Source organism: Macrotis lagotis, chromosome 7 (assembly GCF_037893015.1).
Source record: "Macrotis lagotis isolate mMagLag1 chromosome 7, bilby.v1.9.chrom.fasta, whole genome shotgun sequence".
NCBI lineage: Eukaryota > Metazoa > Chordata > Mammalia > Peramelemorphia > Peramelidae > Macrotis > Macrotis lagotis.
The window spans coordinates 204,936,442-204,953,750 of NC_133664.1; the positions used below are offsets into that span (position 1 = coordinate 204,936,442).

Here is a 17,309-nt window from a genome sequence, read left to right on the forward strand (position 1 = left end):
GCTAGATAATGGTGTTCAAAGAGAGTGTGTGAATCCCACAAAAAAAGTGTATAACATAACCAAACCAAAGTGTATGCAGGTTTAGCCAAAGTAGGAAGGTGCCCTAGTCAAAAGACATGACATAGCTAATGTAGGAGTAGTAAGAACACAGACACATATGGATTAAAGTTTTTCATTTATAACCCTATAAATCAAAGGGCTTTTTAACAGATATTTACTGACAAATACCTAAAATCATGAAAATAACCTCTCCAGTTCTCTTCTTGTTTTAACTAGATCAGCTTATCTGGAATTGGGCTGCACACACTTAACTCAAATGATGACAATAACAGCAATAAAGAATTTCTAGGGAAGAATTCTTTGAAGAATTGACAAGGACTAAATGGTTTATGTTTTAGCAACATTGTTGATGCTGGCCTTCAAGACTTTCAGACTGTGAGATGAAAGAATTTGGTTCACACCAATTTGGTTCACACATAATCCCCTTGACTTCAGCCTTGGGGAGTCCTATCCCTGGATGGACTGCTTCTCTTCCTATCATGGAGAACAGGAAACAAAACAAAAAGCCAGGTCTTGCCTAATAGTGGCCCAATATTCTCTGTGCATTGATGGTTTCTATCCCTCCATGGAGAAAAATCTCCCTGGCCAGTCCTGGAAAAGGATTTGGAAACAACTATGACTTGAGCTCACGATCTGGCTTCATGCTAAAGGGCTCCAACCTCTCATTCTCAGGAAGCATGCTGTTCAGTCTCTCCATCAGAGGTATAGTCTGGTCAATGCCCATTTGTATGCGTCGAAGAATAGAGGATATTTCGTTGACCTTCTGGATCTGTTCAGCATATTTTGAGTACCTTTTCTGCCGCTCCTGCATGAAGCCAAAGAGTGTCTCCACAGTAACATCCATCTAATGGAAAGGAAAAAACAACAAAGCCATTAGGTATCTAAATCCTCTGAATGTAAGACAGGAAAACTCACCTGCTGCATAGTTGTAGAAAAAATATCAACTATTAAAGCAAGGAATGGGGGAAAACATTCCACAATAAACCTAAAGAGTGATGATTTGGACTTGTTTCACTAGGCAAAGATACAACTTTTTCTGTGCATATACTTCAACTAAAATGACTGATAGGATTAGACCAGAAGATCTCTTAGGTTCTCTTTGAGAGAACTATGAGCTTAGTAAATAAGCTTCAGGAATCACAGTACTACAGATAGACAGTTACTCAAAAAGATAGGCAATGGGCCTTTTTATACTCGTATTTAAACAAAGAAAAAGAAAGACCTGCATTTCGGAGTCACAGCAGGTCTATTATCAACAAAGAAAAATGGATGGAACTGCTCCCCCCCCCCCCAAAGCTTGCCCACTCCACTCTAAGAGAGAGAGGGAGACTGAGAGAGAGAGAGAGAGAGAGAGAGAGAGAGAGAGAGAGAGAGAGAGAGGAATTCTCAGATGAGAGTGTGTCAGTGGGCACCTTCTCTGTAATTCAGACTCTGAGAGTCGCCTAAAAGACTGAGAAATGAAACATCAACTGAAACACATCCAAGGTGATACCTGCCACACTCAGCTTTCCATCTACTATGCTCAAATTCCTTTTCCCCTTCAAATCTTTCCTTGAGGTTAATTCTCAACAGTATTAAAAAAATATTAGGGGGCTGCTAGGTGGCGCAGTGCATAGAGCACCGGCCCTGGAGTCAGGAGGACCTGAATTCAAATCTGGCCTCAGTTGCTTAATAATTACTTAGCTATGTAGCCTTGGGCAAGCTACTTAACCCCATTGCCTTGCCAAAAAAAAAACCCCTAATTATATATATATCAGAGTTTGATTATGGGAATGACCCTGGACCTTATTCTATTATTTCTATTATTTTAATAATACAAATAACACTTTTCTCCCCAGCACTTAGGAATATACTTTGCAGTGAATAGGTACTTGATATTTATTGAACTGAACCAAAAAAATCTAATGATATGAGAGATACAAAGATTATATAAAACATAGTTCCTACCTTTATGAAGCATATGGTCTAGCAGGAGAACATGTAACTACATACAAAATGTTTTGGGATATTTGTACCCTTGGGAGGACTACAAAAAAAATACTTTTTAAGGCCTAAGGAAAGTCTGTTGTTTTCCAAGTGTGAGGACATGATCAGATCATTTAACCTCTTCTATCAGGCACTGGCAAACTACAGCCCAGTTCACTAGATTGTTTTTATACAGCTCTTGACTTAAGAATTATTTTTAAATAAAGTTTTATTGTATTTTAAAATGTGAAAATTATTCTTAGTCCAAGGGCTGTACAAAAATAGGCAGCAAGCCATATGTGACTCTTGGGCTGTAATTTGATGACCCTTAGACATAATGATTTTCTAAGGTCCCTTACTACGATTCTTACAAAATGAGGAATGATCACAGGTTAGTAAGTAGCAGGTCTTCATGTTTCAAAGGCTGTATGTAAAATGAGTTACTCTTCTTTTTTTCTTTTTTGTATTTAATATTTATTCTCATTTTGTACAAATAATTTTTTTACATTAATAAAATATCCTTGTTTAAGAGTAAATGAAATACCCCCTCCCCCAAATAAATACAGACTTGATTAAGTGATAAAGTAAAGGGGAGAGAAAAAAAATTAAAATTTAAAAAAAAGTAATAGTAATAATTATAGGTATGGCCAGGTGGTGGTACAATGGATGGAGCCCCAGCCCTGGAACCAGGAGTACCCAAGCCCAAATCCGGCCCCATACACCCAACAATCACCCAGCCGTGTGACATGCAAGCCACCCCAACCCCACTGCCCTGCAAAAACCAAAAAAAGAAAAAAAAAAGACCCAAAATAAAATAAAATAAAATAGTAATAATGGTAGGGGTGGCTGGGTGGTGGACAGAGCATTGGCTCTTGAGCCAGGAGCACTTGGGTTCAAATCCGGCCTCAGACACCCAAAGATCACCCTGCTATGTGGCCCAAGGCAGGCCACCCAACCCCATTTGCCCTGCACCCCCCCAAAATAATAATAATAAAAAATTTGCTTGAGTCTTTGTTCCAACACCAACAACTCTGTCATGGGTGGATCACATTCTTTATTTTTTTAATTTAAATTTATTTTTATTAAAGATATTATTTGAGTTTTACATTTTTCCCCCAATCTTGCTTCCCCACCCCCCCAGAAAGCACTCTTGTCAGTCTTTACTTTGTTTCCATGTTGTACCTTGTTCCAAATTGGGTGTGATGAGAGAGAAATCATATCCTTAAAGAGATGTCTAAGAGGTAACAAGATCAGACAATAATCTATCTGATTTTTTTCCTAAATTAAAGGGAATAGTCCTTGCACTTTGTTTGAACTCCACAGCTCCTTATCTGGATACAGAGGGCACTCTCCTTTGCAGACAACCCAAAACTGTTCCTGACTGTTGCACTTATGGAATGAGAAAGTCCTTCAAGGTTGATCATCGCCCCCATGTTGCTGTTAGGGTGTACAGTGTTTTCTGGTTCTGCTCATCTCACTCAGCATCAGTTCATGCAAATCCCTCCAGGTTTCCCTGAAATCCTGTCCCTCCTGGTTTCTAATAGAACAATAGTGTTCCATGACATACATATACCACAGTTTGCTAAGCCATTCCCCAAATGAAGGACATTTACTGGATTTCCAATTCTTTGCCACCACAAATAGGGCTGCTATAAATATTTTTGTACAAGTAATGTTTTTACCCTTTTTTCTTCATCTCTTCAGGGTATATACCCAGTAGTGGTATTGCTGGGTCAAAGGGTATGCACATTTTTTGTTGCCCTTTGGGCATAGTTCCAAATAGCTCTCCAGAAGGGTTGGATGAGTTCACAGCTCCACCAACAGTGTAATAGTGTCCCAGATTTCCCACATCCCTTCCAACAATGGATCACATTCTTTATGATAAGTCCATGGCAAAAGTTACTTCCATATTTTTCCACCGTTGCCATTGCTGATCACAACTCACTCCTTTCATATTTCTCCACTACCACGTACTATATTTTCTCTCTCCTTTCACTCTGACTCTGCTGTAGGGTAGCTGAGTGGTGCAGCAGACAGATCCCCGGCTCTGGGGCCAAGAGGCCCTGAGCTCCCATACCATCCCTTAGGCCCAGCATCCACCTGGCCCTATGGTCCCGGAGAGGCCATCCAATCCCAGACCCTTGCAAGAAATAAAAAAGAAAATGTATTATATCTGACCACTCTCCCCCCATGGTCCATCCTCTCCTCCATCACTCACATCCCCCCCTTCCCCCTGTCCCCCCTCTCTCCTTCTTACTCCAGATGTTTCCTCTCCTAACCAGCTCTGATGAGAGCGAAGTTTCCCTCATTCCCCCTTGCCTTCCCCACTTTCATATCATTACAATAGCTCATTGTAATAAAGAAAAATCTTATTATATGAAATATCTTGGCCTATTCCCCCTCTCCTTTTTCTTTCTCCCATTCCATTTCCCTTTTTTCTATTGACTCCATTTTTACACCATATTTTGTCTTCGAATTCAGCTTTCTCCTGTGCTTCAACTATAAAAGCTCCCTCTACCTGCTCTATTAACTGAGAAGGTTCATATGAGTATTATCAATGTCATTTTTCTATACAGGAATACATGCAGCTCATCATCATTAAGTCCCTCATATTTTCCCCTTCTCCACTCTCTACGCTTCACCCAAGTCCTATATCTGAAGATCAAACCTTCCATTCAGCTCTGGCCATTCCAAAAGGAACATATGAAATTGCTCTGGTTCATTGAAAGTCCATCTTTTCCCCTGGAAGAATACATTCAGCTTTTCTGGGTAGTTCATTCTTGGCTGCATTCTAAGCTCTTTTGCCTTCCGGTATATTATATTTCAAGCCCTATGAGCTTCCAGTGTAGTTGCTGCTAAATCCTGTGTGATCCTGGAGCTCCACGATATTTGAACTGTGTCCTTCTGGCTGCTTGTAATATTTTCTCTTTGACTTGGGAGTTCTGGAACTTGGTTATAATATTCCCAGGGGTTGGTTTTTTGGGATATCTTTCTTGGAGGGATTGGTAGATTCTCTCCATTTCTATTTTGCCCTCTGCTTCTAGAATATAGGGGCAATTTTCCTGTAGTAATTCTTTGAAAATGATGTCAAGGCTCTTTTCCTGATCATGACTTTCAGGTATTCCAATAATTTTAAAATTATCTTTCCCAAGTCTTTTTTCCATATCAGTTGTTTTTCAGTGAGATATTTCACATTTTCTTCCAATTTTTCATTTTTTTTGGTTTTACGTATTGATTCCTGATTTCTGGTAAATTCATCAATCTCCTTGAATTTTATTCTTTGTCTGAAGGATTTGTTCTCCTCAGAGAGTTTTCTTATCTCTTTTTCCATCTGGCCAATTTTGCTTTTTAAAGCATTCTTCTCCTCAATAACTTTTTGAACTGTTTTATCCATTTGACCTAAGCTAATTTTTAGCATGCTGTTTTCTTCAGCATTTTTTTGAATTTCTTTGATTAGGCTGCTGACTTCATTTTCATGTTTTTCCTGCATCTCTCTCCTTTCTTTTCCCAGTTTTTCTTCTAACTCCCTCATTTGATTTTCAAAGTCTTTTTTGAGCTTGGTCATAGCCTGAGCCCAATTTCTGTTTTTCTTGGAGTCTTTAGATGCAGGAGCTTGTGCTTCCTCATCTTCAGACTGAATATTTTGATCCTTCTTGGGCTCATTTGCAAAATATTTCTCAATGGTGTTCCTCTTTTTTCTCTGCTTGCTCATTTCCCCAGCCTAAGCCTGTTTTTGTGGTACTTCCTGAGCTTTTGGGACACTCCCACAAGGGAGTATGTGGGGCTCTGTCCTCTGTCCCGGTCTGTGAATGACCATAGGCACCCCTCTCTGCTACGGGGCTGAGGTGGGTGGACCCTGCTGTTCTATGGGGGGGCCTAGACTGCGATCAGGATCTGAATGTGGTCAGAGCCCCAGAGTCCTGTTCCAGAGGCAGAGGACAGAGCTCTGAAGTCTTTCTTCACTCCCCTCCCTAGATTCAATGGGCTCATGCCCTGGGGGCTCCTGCTTACAGGCTCCACCTGCTTCTGTTTCCTGGAAACTCTGCTGGCCACACTGCTCTCTGTGTGCCCTGAGGGCTGGGCTTCACTTGCTCTCTCTGGCAGAAGTTCCCCTCTGCCACTGTTCCCCCAGTTTGTGCCCAGTGCTCCCGGGGCTAGGTCAGGAAACTCCCCTGCTGCTGTGAGCTCTAGCTCCCAGCGCCCTGGGGCTGCCTCCGGGAGGCTGAAGTTCTTTTGCTCTGGTGGGCCACCCCTCTGACCCTGGGGAGCAGAGCCTTTCTGCTCTTTTCCAGGTTACCTTGAGTAGGAGAACTGCCTCACTGGGTCCTTCTGTGGGTTCTGTTTCTCAAATTTTAGTTAGAGTCCTTAGCTTATGAGTTTTATGAGAGAGCACCTAAGACACGATCCTTTCCTGTCACCCTCTTGGTTCCACCCTGAGTTACTCTTCTTAAAGTAAATACTAAATTCAATATAAAAACAATTTTATCCCATGTACTCCTGACTTTGTCATGCTTCTTGATCATTCACCACATGCTCCATTCAATAGTTTATATAGCATCCTATAAACTGCTAGAGTTCACTATATTACTACTAAATGCCAACTATCTGCCACATCAAAAGTGTCAGATTTGTTTCTGATGATGCCAGACCAATGAGAACAGAGCTGGCCCTAAGGGAAAAAACCCTGTCAAATTTTATTTCTGTATCCTGAGACGGGGCGCGGGGCAGAAAGAAATAAAGATAGGCATATTTCTTACTACATTTTTTTCTATACTATTTCTATTCTCACTTATTTTGACACTTTGGGAATTGAGAGTTAGGGAAAGTGAGAAAAGGGAAAAATGAAACTCACAAATTCAAGCTAGATGAGAAATTACAATAAGGCAAAAAATGATGTGTGCCTTCGTAGAATATTTCAATTCTGGCTTAGCAACACAATTCTGTGGTAAATTTTAGTATTCATGAAATAGGCTACCACCAAGTCAAGAAAAAAATAAAGATATTCTACCAGCAGTTAAAGATATTCTATCTAATGAGAGTCGGTGACACAGTATGAGAACTGGTTTGGAATTCTCATAACAAGTTTAAGAAACCGAATATTAAGAAATCATGTCTATATGTGCAACTAATATATTTAAATTCAAGGATATGATAAGAAAAAAAGAGCAAGAATGTAATTTAATAAGCAGGAGGTAATTACAGATATCACACATCATGGAAAGCAAGAAAGAAGTTAACTCTGACCAAATGAAAAACATGAATTTGCCATTCTCTAAGTGGATCTCAGCTCCCAAGTCCCTCTCCCTAAGCAAGATGTGACTAAGCTCAAGGTAATTTTAGAATATCCTAAAGACAACTATTCCTACTTAGGCACATAGAGTTAAGGAGAGGGTCAGTCTTCCTACAAGTTCTGGTTACGTGGAAGTTTAAGTCAAAGTAAGTCAACAAGCACCTGTCTACTATTTGCTGAGCACAGAGGGATACAAAGAAAGGCAAAACCAGTCCCTACCCTCAAAGAATTTAGACTGAGGAAAGGCAAACACCTATGTCCAAACAAGATATATTCAGAATAAACTAGAGAGAATCACAGAAAGCAGTAGTGTTACAGGTGTCAGAAAAGACTCCTTGCAGGATTCTAGGCAAGAGGTAACAAGGACAAATTCTGGAATGGCAGAATCCAGAAAAAAAGAAACAATTTCCCTGTCTGAGACAACTTGGAAGAATGGCAAGAAGGGTCTGTGGCACTGGAATAAGAAAGGAACAAACCAGTCCCAGCCAGGAATAGACTGTGGGAAGACTAGATCAGTGGCAGTGATGCTGGTTTCTAGATCTCTCAGCCCAGAAATCACCAAGGACAAGGAAGGTCAGCAGTAAAAGTCTGCTGCCCCAGGGTAAGAATGGAACACAGTCCAGTGCAGGCCTCAGCAGTACAGGACTGCCCGAGCAGACCAGGAGCAGTCCTCAGGAGCTACTGAATCAGCAACAGCTTCTTCCAAAGCTCTTAGCCCAGGGACCATAAGGGAGTAAGGAGATTACTGGATCTCTTTGCTATCACTGAGGCAGGACTCTTGCTTTTCCCATAATCAGATCTGGGTCTCAACTCTGGGGCCCCAGTCCCAGGGAGAGGAGCAGAACAACAGAGCTCACTGTCTTAGAAGAGCAGGGACTCTGCTCACAGTTCCAGGACAGGAAAGGCAGAAAGGAGTGCTTGTGGTCACTCACAGACCAGAGAATGGGCCAGGAGAGTAGTCATAACCTTTTTTTAACACCTTAGAAGAATTGAAAACTTGCAGGTTCCTAGAAATATCTCTAAAAATAGCTGCAAAAATCCTCAAAAACTTGGGACAGTGAGTCCACTACCTTGGAAGCAGAGTCCCAACTAAATTAAAGAATTAATATCAAGTCATAGAATGAGGAAATGAGTAAACAACAGAAGGAAAAATCCAACCAGAGTCACTTACTATGATCATATGAAAGATCAAAATACACACCCAGAAGATAACAAAGTCAAAGTTTCTACATCCAAAGCATCAAAGAAAAATATGAATGGATCTCAGGCCATAGAAGAGCTCAAAAAGAATTTGGAAAATCAAGTGAGAGAGGTAGAGGAAAAATTGGGAAGAAAAATAAGAGTGATGTAGGAAAATTGAGTCAGGAGCTTGGTGAAGGTGACAAAAAAACACTGACAAAAATAACATCTTAAAAACTAGACTGGACCAAATGGAAAGGAGGTCTAAAAGACCAACAAGGAGAAATTTGCCTTAAAAAGCAGAACTGGCCCATTGGAAAAGATACAAAATCACACTGAAAAAAATAATTCCTTAAACTTTAGAATGGAGCAAAGGGAAGCTGTTAATTTTATGAGAGGAAAAAAAAGAAATAAAACAAAACCAAAAGAGTGAAAAACTAAAAGAAAATGTGAAATATCTCACTGGAAAAACAACTGAACTGTAAACCAGATCCAGGAGACATAATTTAAAAGTTATTAGACCAACAGAAAGTCATGACCACAAAAAAAGTCTAGATATCATTTTTCTTTTCTTTTTTAACTGAAATTTTATTTTATTTTTCCAGCTGCATGCAATGTTTTTCAACATTCATCCATTTGCAAATTTATGAGTTCCTTATTTTTCTACCAGCCTTCCTTCCCTCCCCCCTACCTATGGCAATAAAAAGTCTGGTAGACGTTGTATATGTATATTCCTGTTTAAAATATTTCCATATTAGTTATGTTGTGAAAAAGAGAAAATAAAAAACATGAGGAAGGAAAAAAATAAAAGAAGTTTCAAAAAAGTGAACATAATATGCATTCAGGCTCAGTAGTATTTTTCTCTGGATATGGATGGCATTGTCCTTGATCTTTAAACTGCGGAGAGAGAAGCAGCATTCATTATAGTTCATGATCTCACAATGTTATTGAGGTTTTTTTTTAATTATAAAGATTTTATTTATTTTGAGTTTTATAATTTTTCCCCTAATCTTACTTCCCTCCCTCCACCCGCCTACAGAAGGCAATTTGCCAATCTTTACATCTACAATATTATTGTTAATGTGTACAATGTTTTCTTGGTTCTGCTCCATGCTTCTTGTTTTATTCAGCATCAGTTAATGCAATTCTTTCCATGCTTCTCTATAGTCAGTTCATGATTTTACTTAGAATGATAATATTCCATAACATTCATATACCATAACTTGTTCAGCCACTCCCCAACCGATGGGTATTTCCTCAATTTCCAATCTAGACATCATTTTTCAAGAGATTTTCAAGGAAAACTGCACTGATGTTATCCATTGAGGGGCACCATCACGATGGTGGCATGAAGGCAGCATTTCCCATGTATTCCTTACCCCCCAATTTCTGCTACACTAAAAATTCTACTTACCCCTAAAATTCTGCTACACTAAAATGAGTGTGGAGTGAGGGAGAATCAGCTGCAGAACCTATAACTAGAATCTGGAGAAAGCAGCCTGTACCTCCAGAGCACAGCCCATAGGCAGTAAGGGGGTCAGGGGAGACTGCAGAAATTTCTCTGCTCTCCCTTGGGGTGGGATTCTGCTGTTTGACCACACTCAGATCCAAGTTGCAGTTTGGGCTTTCATACTAAGATAGCCTAGCAGAACCCCTCCTTAAAGCTTCAGGGCAGAGGGAAGTGCTGTGGTCATCTACATATCAAAGCACAGGCAAGAGAGCCTAAGACCTTGGAGGAATAAAGGTCCCAGTGGGGTGTCCCCCTCCCAAAAAAACAACCCAAAGCCTTGGAGATGCTGTAAATTAGTCTTGGGCTGAGGAAATGAGTAAACATCAGGAAAAAGAAGAATCTGACCACAGAGAATTACTTCAGTCCCATGGAAGATTAAAACACATAGATGACAAACAAAATTGAAGCTTCCATATCCAAAACCTCCAAGAGAAATAGAAAATGGGCTCAGACTGTGGCTCAAAAAGGACTTTGAAAAGCAATTAAGGTAAGTGGAGGAAAAATTGGGAGGAGAAATGAGTGCAATGCAGAAAAATGAAAACCAAATTAACAGCTTGGTGAAGGAAATACAAAAAAAATACTGAAGAAAATAATAGGTTAAAAACCAGTTTAGACCTAATGAAAAAAAAAGAAAAACAAAAGGCAAATGAGGAGAAGAATGCCTTAAAAAGCAGAATTGGCCAGCTGGAAAAGGAGATAAAAAAGTTCTCTGAAGAAAATAACTCCTTCAAATGTAGAATAGAACTAAAAGAAGCTGATCAATTTGTGAGAAATCAGGAAGAAATAAAATTATTCAAAAAAACCCCCCAAATTAGAAGGAAATGTGAACTATCTCACTGGAAAAACAACCAATCTTGAAAACAGATCCAGAAGAAATAATTTAAAAATCATTGAGCTATCTGAAAGCCACGAATAGAAAAAGAGCCTAGACTTCATTTTTCAAGTAATAATACAGCAAAATTTCCCTGAGATCCTAGAATCAGAGGGTAAAATAGAAATTGAGGGAATCTACCAGTCACCTCCTGAAAGAGGTCCCAAAAGAAAAACTTCCAGGTATGCCAAATTCCAAAACTCCAAAATCAAAGAGAAAATTCTAAAATCTGCCAGAAACAAACAATTCAACTACCAAGACTCCATAGTCAGGTAGCATCTACATTAAGGGCTTGGAGTGATTGGTATATGATATCCTGGAAGGCAAAAGATCTTGGTTTATAACAAAGAATCAACTACCCAGCAAAACTGAACATCCTCTTTCAGAGGAAAAGATGGATTTTCAATGAAACAGGGGACTTTCAAATTTCCCCACTGAAACAACCAGAGCTGAACAGAAAGTTTGATCTCCAAGTACAGGACTCTGGTGAACCATAGAGGGGGGTGGATGAGAAGGACTAACTATGAGGAACTTAATGATATTGAACTGTTTGTATTCCTGCATGGGGAGAAGACAATGATAATTCATATGAACTTTCTCATTTATAAGAGCTATTAGAAGGAGCATATATAGACAGGACACAGGAAGGAGTGGAATATAATGGTATAATATAGTAAAATGATGGAGTCAATGGGTGATAAAGGAAGGGAAAGGAGATGAAGAAGAAGCTAAGAAATTTCACTTAAGAGTCAAGAAAAAGCTTTTTCAATGGAGTGGAAAGGAGGAAGGCAAGGGGGAATGAGTGAGCCTTCATTCTCATCAGAAATGGCTTAGAGAGGAAATAACATACACACTTAAAAGGGTACAGAAATCTATCTTACCCTAAAGAAAAATGAGAAGAAAGGGATGGGAAAAGGGGGGATGGGGGGAGCGAAGGGGAGAATAGGTGATAGAAGAGAGGGAAGATTGAGGGAGAGGGTACCCAGATACAACACAATTTTGGACAGGGCTAGGATGAAAGGAGAGAGAGAATAGAATAAATGAGAGTGGGGAGGAATAGAGTGGAGGAAAATACAGCTAGTAGTAATAGCACCTGTGAGAAAAATATTGAAACAACTTCTCTGGTGGACTTATGATAAAGACAGCAACTCATCCCAGAACAGAGACACTGGAATCAGAACACAGACTGAAGTACATTTCTTTTTTTCCTCTGTCTCACTATTCTTGAGGTTTTGCATCTTCTTGGGGGTGGTGGTTTATGTTTACTCTTATAACAAAATTATTGTAATAATAATAATAAATTAAAGTTCACTTGCAAAATTTTTTTTTAATCTAAAAAAAAAAAATCTACTGATTACCTCCTGAAAGAGATCCCAAAATCAAAACTGCCAAGAATATTATAGTTAAATTTCAGAGCTCACAAGTCAAGGAAAAAATATTATAAGCAGCCAGAAACAATTCAAATACTAGGAATCATAGTCAGAAAAGCACAATATTTAGCAGCTTCTATATTAAGGGATCACAGGGCTTGGAATATGACATTCCAGAAGGCAAAAGAGCTTGGATTACAACCAAGAATCAAGAATTACAACCCAGCAAAACTGAATATTCTCTTTCAGGAGAAAAGATGGCCAGTCAATTAAATGAGGGACTTTCAAACTTTCCTGATGAAATGACCAGAGCTGAATAGAAAATTTGGTCCTCAACTACAAACTGAATAAAAAATTTGGACTTCAACTACATAACTCAAGTGAAGCATTAAAAAAGTTTCATAAGGGACTTAATGATGATGATTTGCTTATATTCCTGCATGAGAAGTTCATTCATATGAATTTTCTCATTTATCAGGCCAGTTAGAAGATGCATATATATATACATATATATATATATATTTATTCATTTATTTATTTATTTATATATAGACAAGGCACAGGTAGTTGAATTTGAAGGAATAATATATTAAAAAGATGGAGTTAACGGGTGAGAGAAGAATGTTTTGGGCGAAAGAGAAAAGGGAAGGTAGAATGCGTTAAAAGTTATTTCATATAAAAAGGGAAGAAAAAGTTTTTGCAATAGAATGGGAGAGAAGAGAGTTAAGGGGGAGTAAGTGAGCCTTAATCTCATCAAAACTGACTCAGTGAGGGAATAATATACATACTGAACTGAGTATAAAAATCTATCTCACCCTAGAGGAAAGAGAGAGGAGAAAATGATAATTGATCAAAATATATAAAAAGTTTTAAGATGAAGTTATCAATGTTATCTATTTAAATCATTTAAAAATGCTAACTCACTATTGATAGGCAAAATGCATATTGGAAAAATTCTGAGGTATTACCCTTTGCCTACTGAATTGGCTAATAGGACAGTAAGAGAAAATGACAAATGTTGGAAAGGATATAGAAAAAATTAATGTATTATTGGAGGAATTGTGAAATGATTCAACAATTCTGTAGAGAAATTTGGAACTAAGCCCAAAGGGCTATGCCTACCCCTTGACCTAGTAGTGCCACTACTAGGTCTATATTCCAAAAGAGATGAAAAACAGGAAGGAAAAGGACTTTTTGGTGGCAAGGAACTAGTAATTGAGGGGATGCCCACTGGTTGCAGAATGGCTTAACAAATTGTAGCATGTGATTAAGATGAAATGCTATTCTGTTATAAGAAATGATGAACAGGATGCTCTTAGTAAAAAACTTACATGAGCAGACACAATAGAAAACGTACTATATACAAAGTAACAGCAATACTGAAGGATGGTCAGCTGTGAATGACCTACCTTTTCTCAGTAATGTTGAGAACCAAGACAACTCTGAAGGACTTATGCTATCCATTCCAAACACAGAGCTGATGCTGTTGGAATACAGACTGAAGCATGCTTTTTTTTTTAAACTTCATTTTTCCTGAGATTCTCTTTTTTTGGAGGGGGAAGGGGTTATGTTTACTTTTATAACATGACTATTGTGGTATGTTTTTCATAATTACACATTTTTAAAATTTTTTTTATTTTGTAGGGGGTTTACAAGGCTTAAGTGTCTGAGATCACATTTGAACTCAGGTCTTCCTGACTACAGGGCCAGTACTCTATCCACTGTGCCACCTAGCTGCCCCATGACTACACATTTTTAATCTATATCAAATAACTTGCTTTCTCAATGAGGGGAACTGGGGTGTGAGGAAGGGAGAGAATTCAGAACTCAACATTTTAAAAGTAAATGTTGAAACTCATTTTTGCATGTAACTGGGGAAAAAAATGAAATATTTTTTTTAAAGTTACCAAACTTTTTTTTCAGGACATCTGCTCTTCCTCAATCTTATTGTACTCAGCAGTCAGATCCACCAATCTTCAGGACCCAAACATGCAATTAATCTGGCCTTGAATGCTCTTAGTAACTTGTAATCTTAGTGACTTGAATTCACCAAGGGAAACCAGAGCCTTGCTTATTATCCCCTTATTTATTTCATGTGTCAACTCCCTGATAATCATTTCTAGTCCAGAATTTTTGGAGGTGGAAAATAAAAGAAGAATTAAGCAGTTCTCTGCTCTCTGCTGTCAGTCACTATTGTCCCATCCACCTATCCTCCTTCTGTTGCCCAATATGGCTAAAACAATCCCTTCCTTGCTTTTCTGGGTTGCCCCAGCTCATTCTGACTTTAACTCTAGATGATCATGCCATGTATTTATTATCATTCTTGGTTAGATAAACATTTTGTTTGTATAAGAGGAGAAGCATTTATGTGAAGAGACTCATTCATTTTCAAAGGATGTAAGAGATATTGCTACATATATAAGTAGGAAAAAAACTATTAATATGCAAAACTAAAACATGGGTAATGAAATAAGTTTTCAGACAGAGGTTTGGAGAAATGATCTGGAGGACCTAAACTCTAACTCTGTGGCATGATGCCTCATTTATGTGGAACCAGTTTAATGTTATAAAAAGGCAAAGAAATCTGGGGACCCCAAGAAAGACCTCTGGAAGAAGGTACAGGTTGAATGGAGTCTTGAAGGAAAGCAAGGACTCCAAGAGGTGGAGTTGAGGAAGGAAAACTTAAGAAGTTGCCAAAGATGGGAGAAACAGGAAGTAGGAATGAACCATGTGGTGCATAAAAGAAAAAAACCCTCAAAAGTGGCCAGGTTGTCAAAAACTTTAAAAGTCAAACAGCATTTATTTTTGATCTGGTAATAGGAAAACACTAGAGTTTATAGAATAAGGGGAGTTGTGTATGACAAGGTCATATCTGAGCTTGAAGAAAATCACTGAATATAATGTATTGGCAGTTGAGACTTCGGGAATAGCTAGGAAGTAGTGGCCTCAGTGCCCATGTAGCTGGCAGCTGCCTAGGCCCAGTTGAATCACAATTCTATGAAACTCAGAAACATAGGGTTCCTTGACAAAACAAAAAAAATACTGGCACTGTATTGGTAGAGGTGCCAGCTTCTGATGATGATATGAAATCACAGATGCAAGTGAACGAAAAGGAGATGACAATATAATCCAGATTTTAAAAATTCGGATATTTCTTTTATTGTTTCAAATCCATTAGGCACTGAATGGGTTAAAAGGAAAATAATGCTTGAAGAAAGTTCATCCATCAAGATTTGGATACAAAAGATTTGGATAGGGGCAGCTAGGTGGTACAGTGGATAGAGCACCAGCCCTGGAGTCATGAGTACCTGAGTTCAAATCTGGCCTCAGACACTTAATGATTACCCAGCTATGTGGCCTTGGGCAAGCCACTTAACCCCATTGCCTTGCAAAAACCTAAAAATAAAAGATTTGGATACAATACAAATATTGCCAAGAAAATTGTGCCTCCCACCAGTTAAATTGCTTCATATTTGCTGGAGCTGCACTCAGGACTGCCCTGGAAGATCATAAATTGAATTAGGGCCCTAAGAAAGAGGAAACCAAGAAGAAGGGACCCACAGCAGCAATCTCGGGGGCCAAGCTAGCCAAGTTAGTCAAGTCTCCCCTTCTAACACAATCACTTTTAATGTCAGAAAGCTTATATATAAGAATAATGGGACTATATAATATGTGCATGTGTGTATTATTCTGCTGTTCTCAAATCAGATCTAATATAAGTAAAATGCAAATGTTTCCCCAGTGTTTTCTTGCCTTTTAGCTTATTTCAGCACCAATTAACCACCTTTGTCTGATGTATCTTTTATATTTTGAATAGTGTGACTTATGACTTATCCAATTGAAAAACAGAAATTAAAAGTGATAATCTTCATCTGATGGGCTGAATTACATTCAGAAAATATCATATTACACTTGTGTTACTTTGGGGGCTAGAGTTGCAATTACAGATTGCCTTGGTATAAATTTTGATACAACCAATTATTGTACGCAAAATAGATCTTATTTGAGGCAGGAGATCAATTAGGAAGCTATACAGAGTCCAGGCAAGAGGTGATTAGGGCTTGAACCAGGGTGGTGGCTGTGCAAGCAAAAAGATAGACTGGCAACTGATTGGACATATAGGGTGAAAGTAAAGAGTAAAGAATGATATCAAAGTTTTCAAACCTGGCTGACTGCTAAAACAGAATTTTGAGGAAATAGAATTTAGAGGAAATCTTCTAGTCTAAACCCTTCATTTTTAACATGATGAAACCTGATGCCCAAAAAGATCATTAACTCACCTAAGGTGGTAAATAACAGAACCAGGTTTTGATCCCAGGTCTTCAGAATGCAATATTCTTTCCATGACACCAGAGGTGTCAAAACACATGGCCCACAAACTTCAATGTGGTCTGAACCATATTAAAATGTAGCTCCTATTTGATTTAAATGTGTGACTGTATTAACAATAAAATAAGGACATAAATGTCAGTTTTCTAAGTCAACATACATCCTGTTGGGATCCTTGTGTATGCTTTAGTGGCCCCATTTGAGTCTGACACCACTACACTGTACCAGTGCTGTCTTATCTCCCTCCAAAAGAGTATAGCTTTCCATGGAACCACCCAGCAGTACTGCCACTAGGTAGGAAAAAAGGCCACAGCCTAAACTATGAATGGAATGCATGGCTATGGACTGACTGAGTCATTTCATTGCTAACCAAAGGCCAAGATCCCTTTATCCCTTTCCACATTACACCCATATGAGAACCACAGAAAAACACTCAAGACTTCATAGGCAACACTGATCTCATAAAAAAGGAAGGAATATGCTAATTAAACTAAATCATATTAATATAGCAATCACAAACTCTTTAATAACCAGAGAGGCTATTTTTTAAAAAGAGGTAAAAATTTTAAAAATCTGTTAATCCAAATCATTGTCATATAAGTAGAAGTTCAGAATAACAAAATATAATGAAAAATTCAGGCAGGATGAGGTAAGACTGGTTGGTCCCACCTGGAAGTTTGTAACCCTGGCCAGCTCCCCTCTCTAAAAACTTACAAGATTTTTCACAAAGGATTC

The 17,309-nt window shown here is 38.6% G+C and overlaps 1 protein-coding gene across 3 annotated transcripts in view; it reads right to left on the reverse strand.

The window, feature by feature from the left end:
• Positions 1 to 386: 386 nt before the first annotated feature.
• Positions 387 to 17,309, reverse strand: part of BORCS5 (BLOC-1 related complex subunit 5) — a 133,757-nt gene continuing 116,834 nt past the window's right edge. For all 3 annotated transcript variants that reach the window (XM_074194570.1, XM_074194571.1, XM_074194572.1), the window contains exon 4: positions 387 to 904. In XM_074194570.1, coding sequence (XP_074050671.1) covers positions 674 to 904 — 231 coding nt within the window. In that variant the 3' untranslated portion in view covers positions 387 to 673. The remainder of the gene's footprint in view (positions 905 to 17,309) is intronic.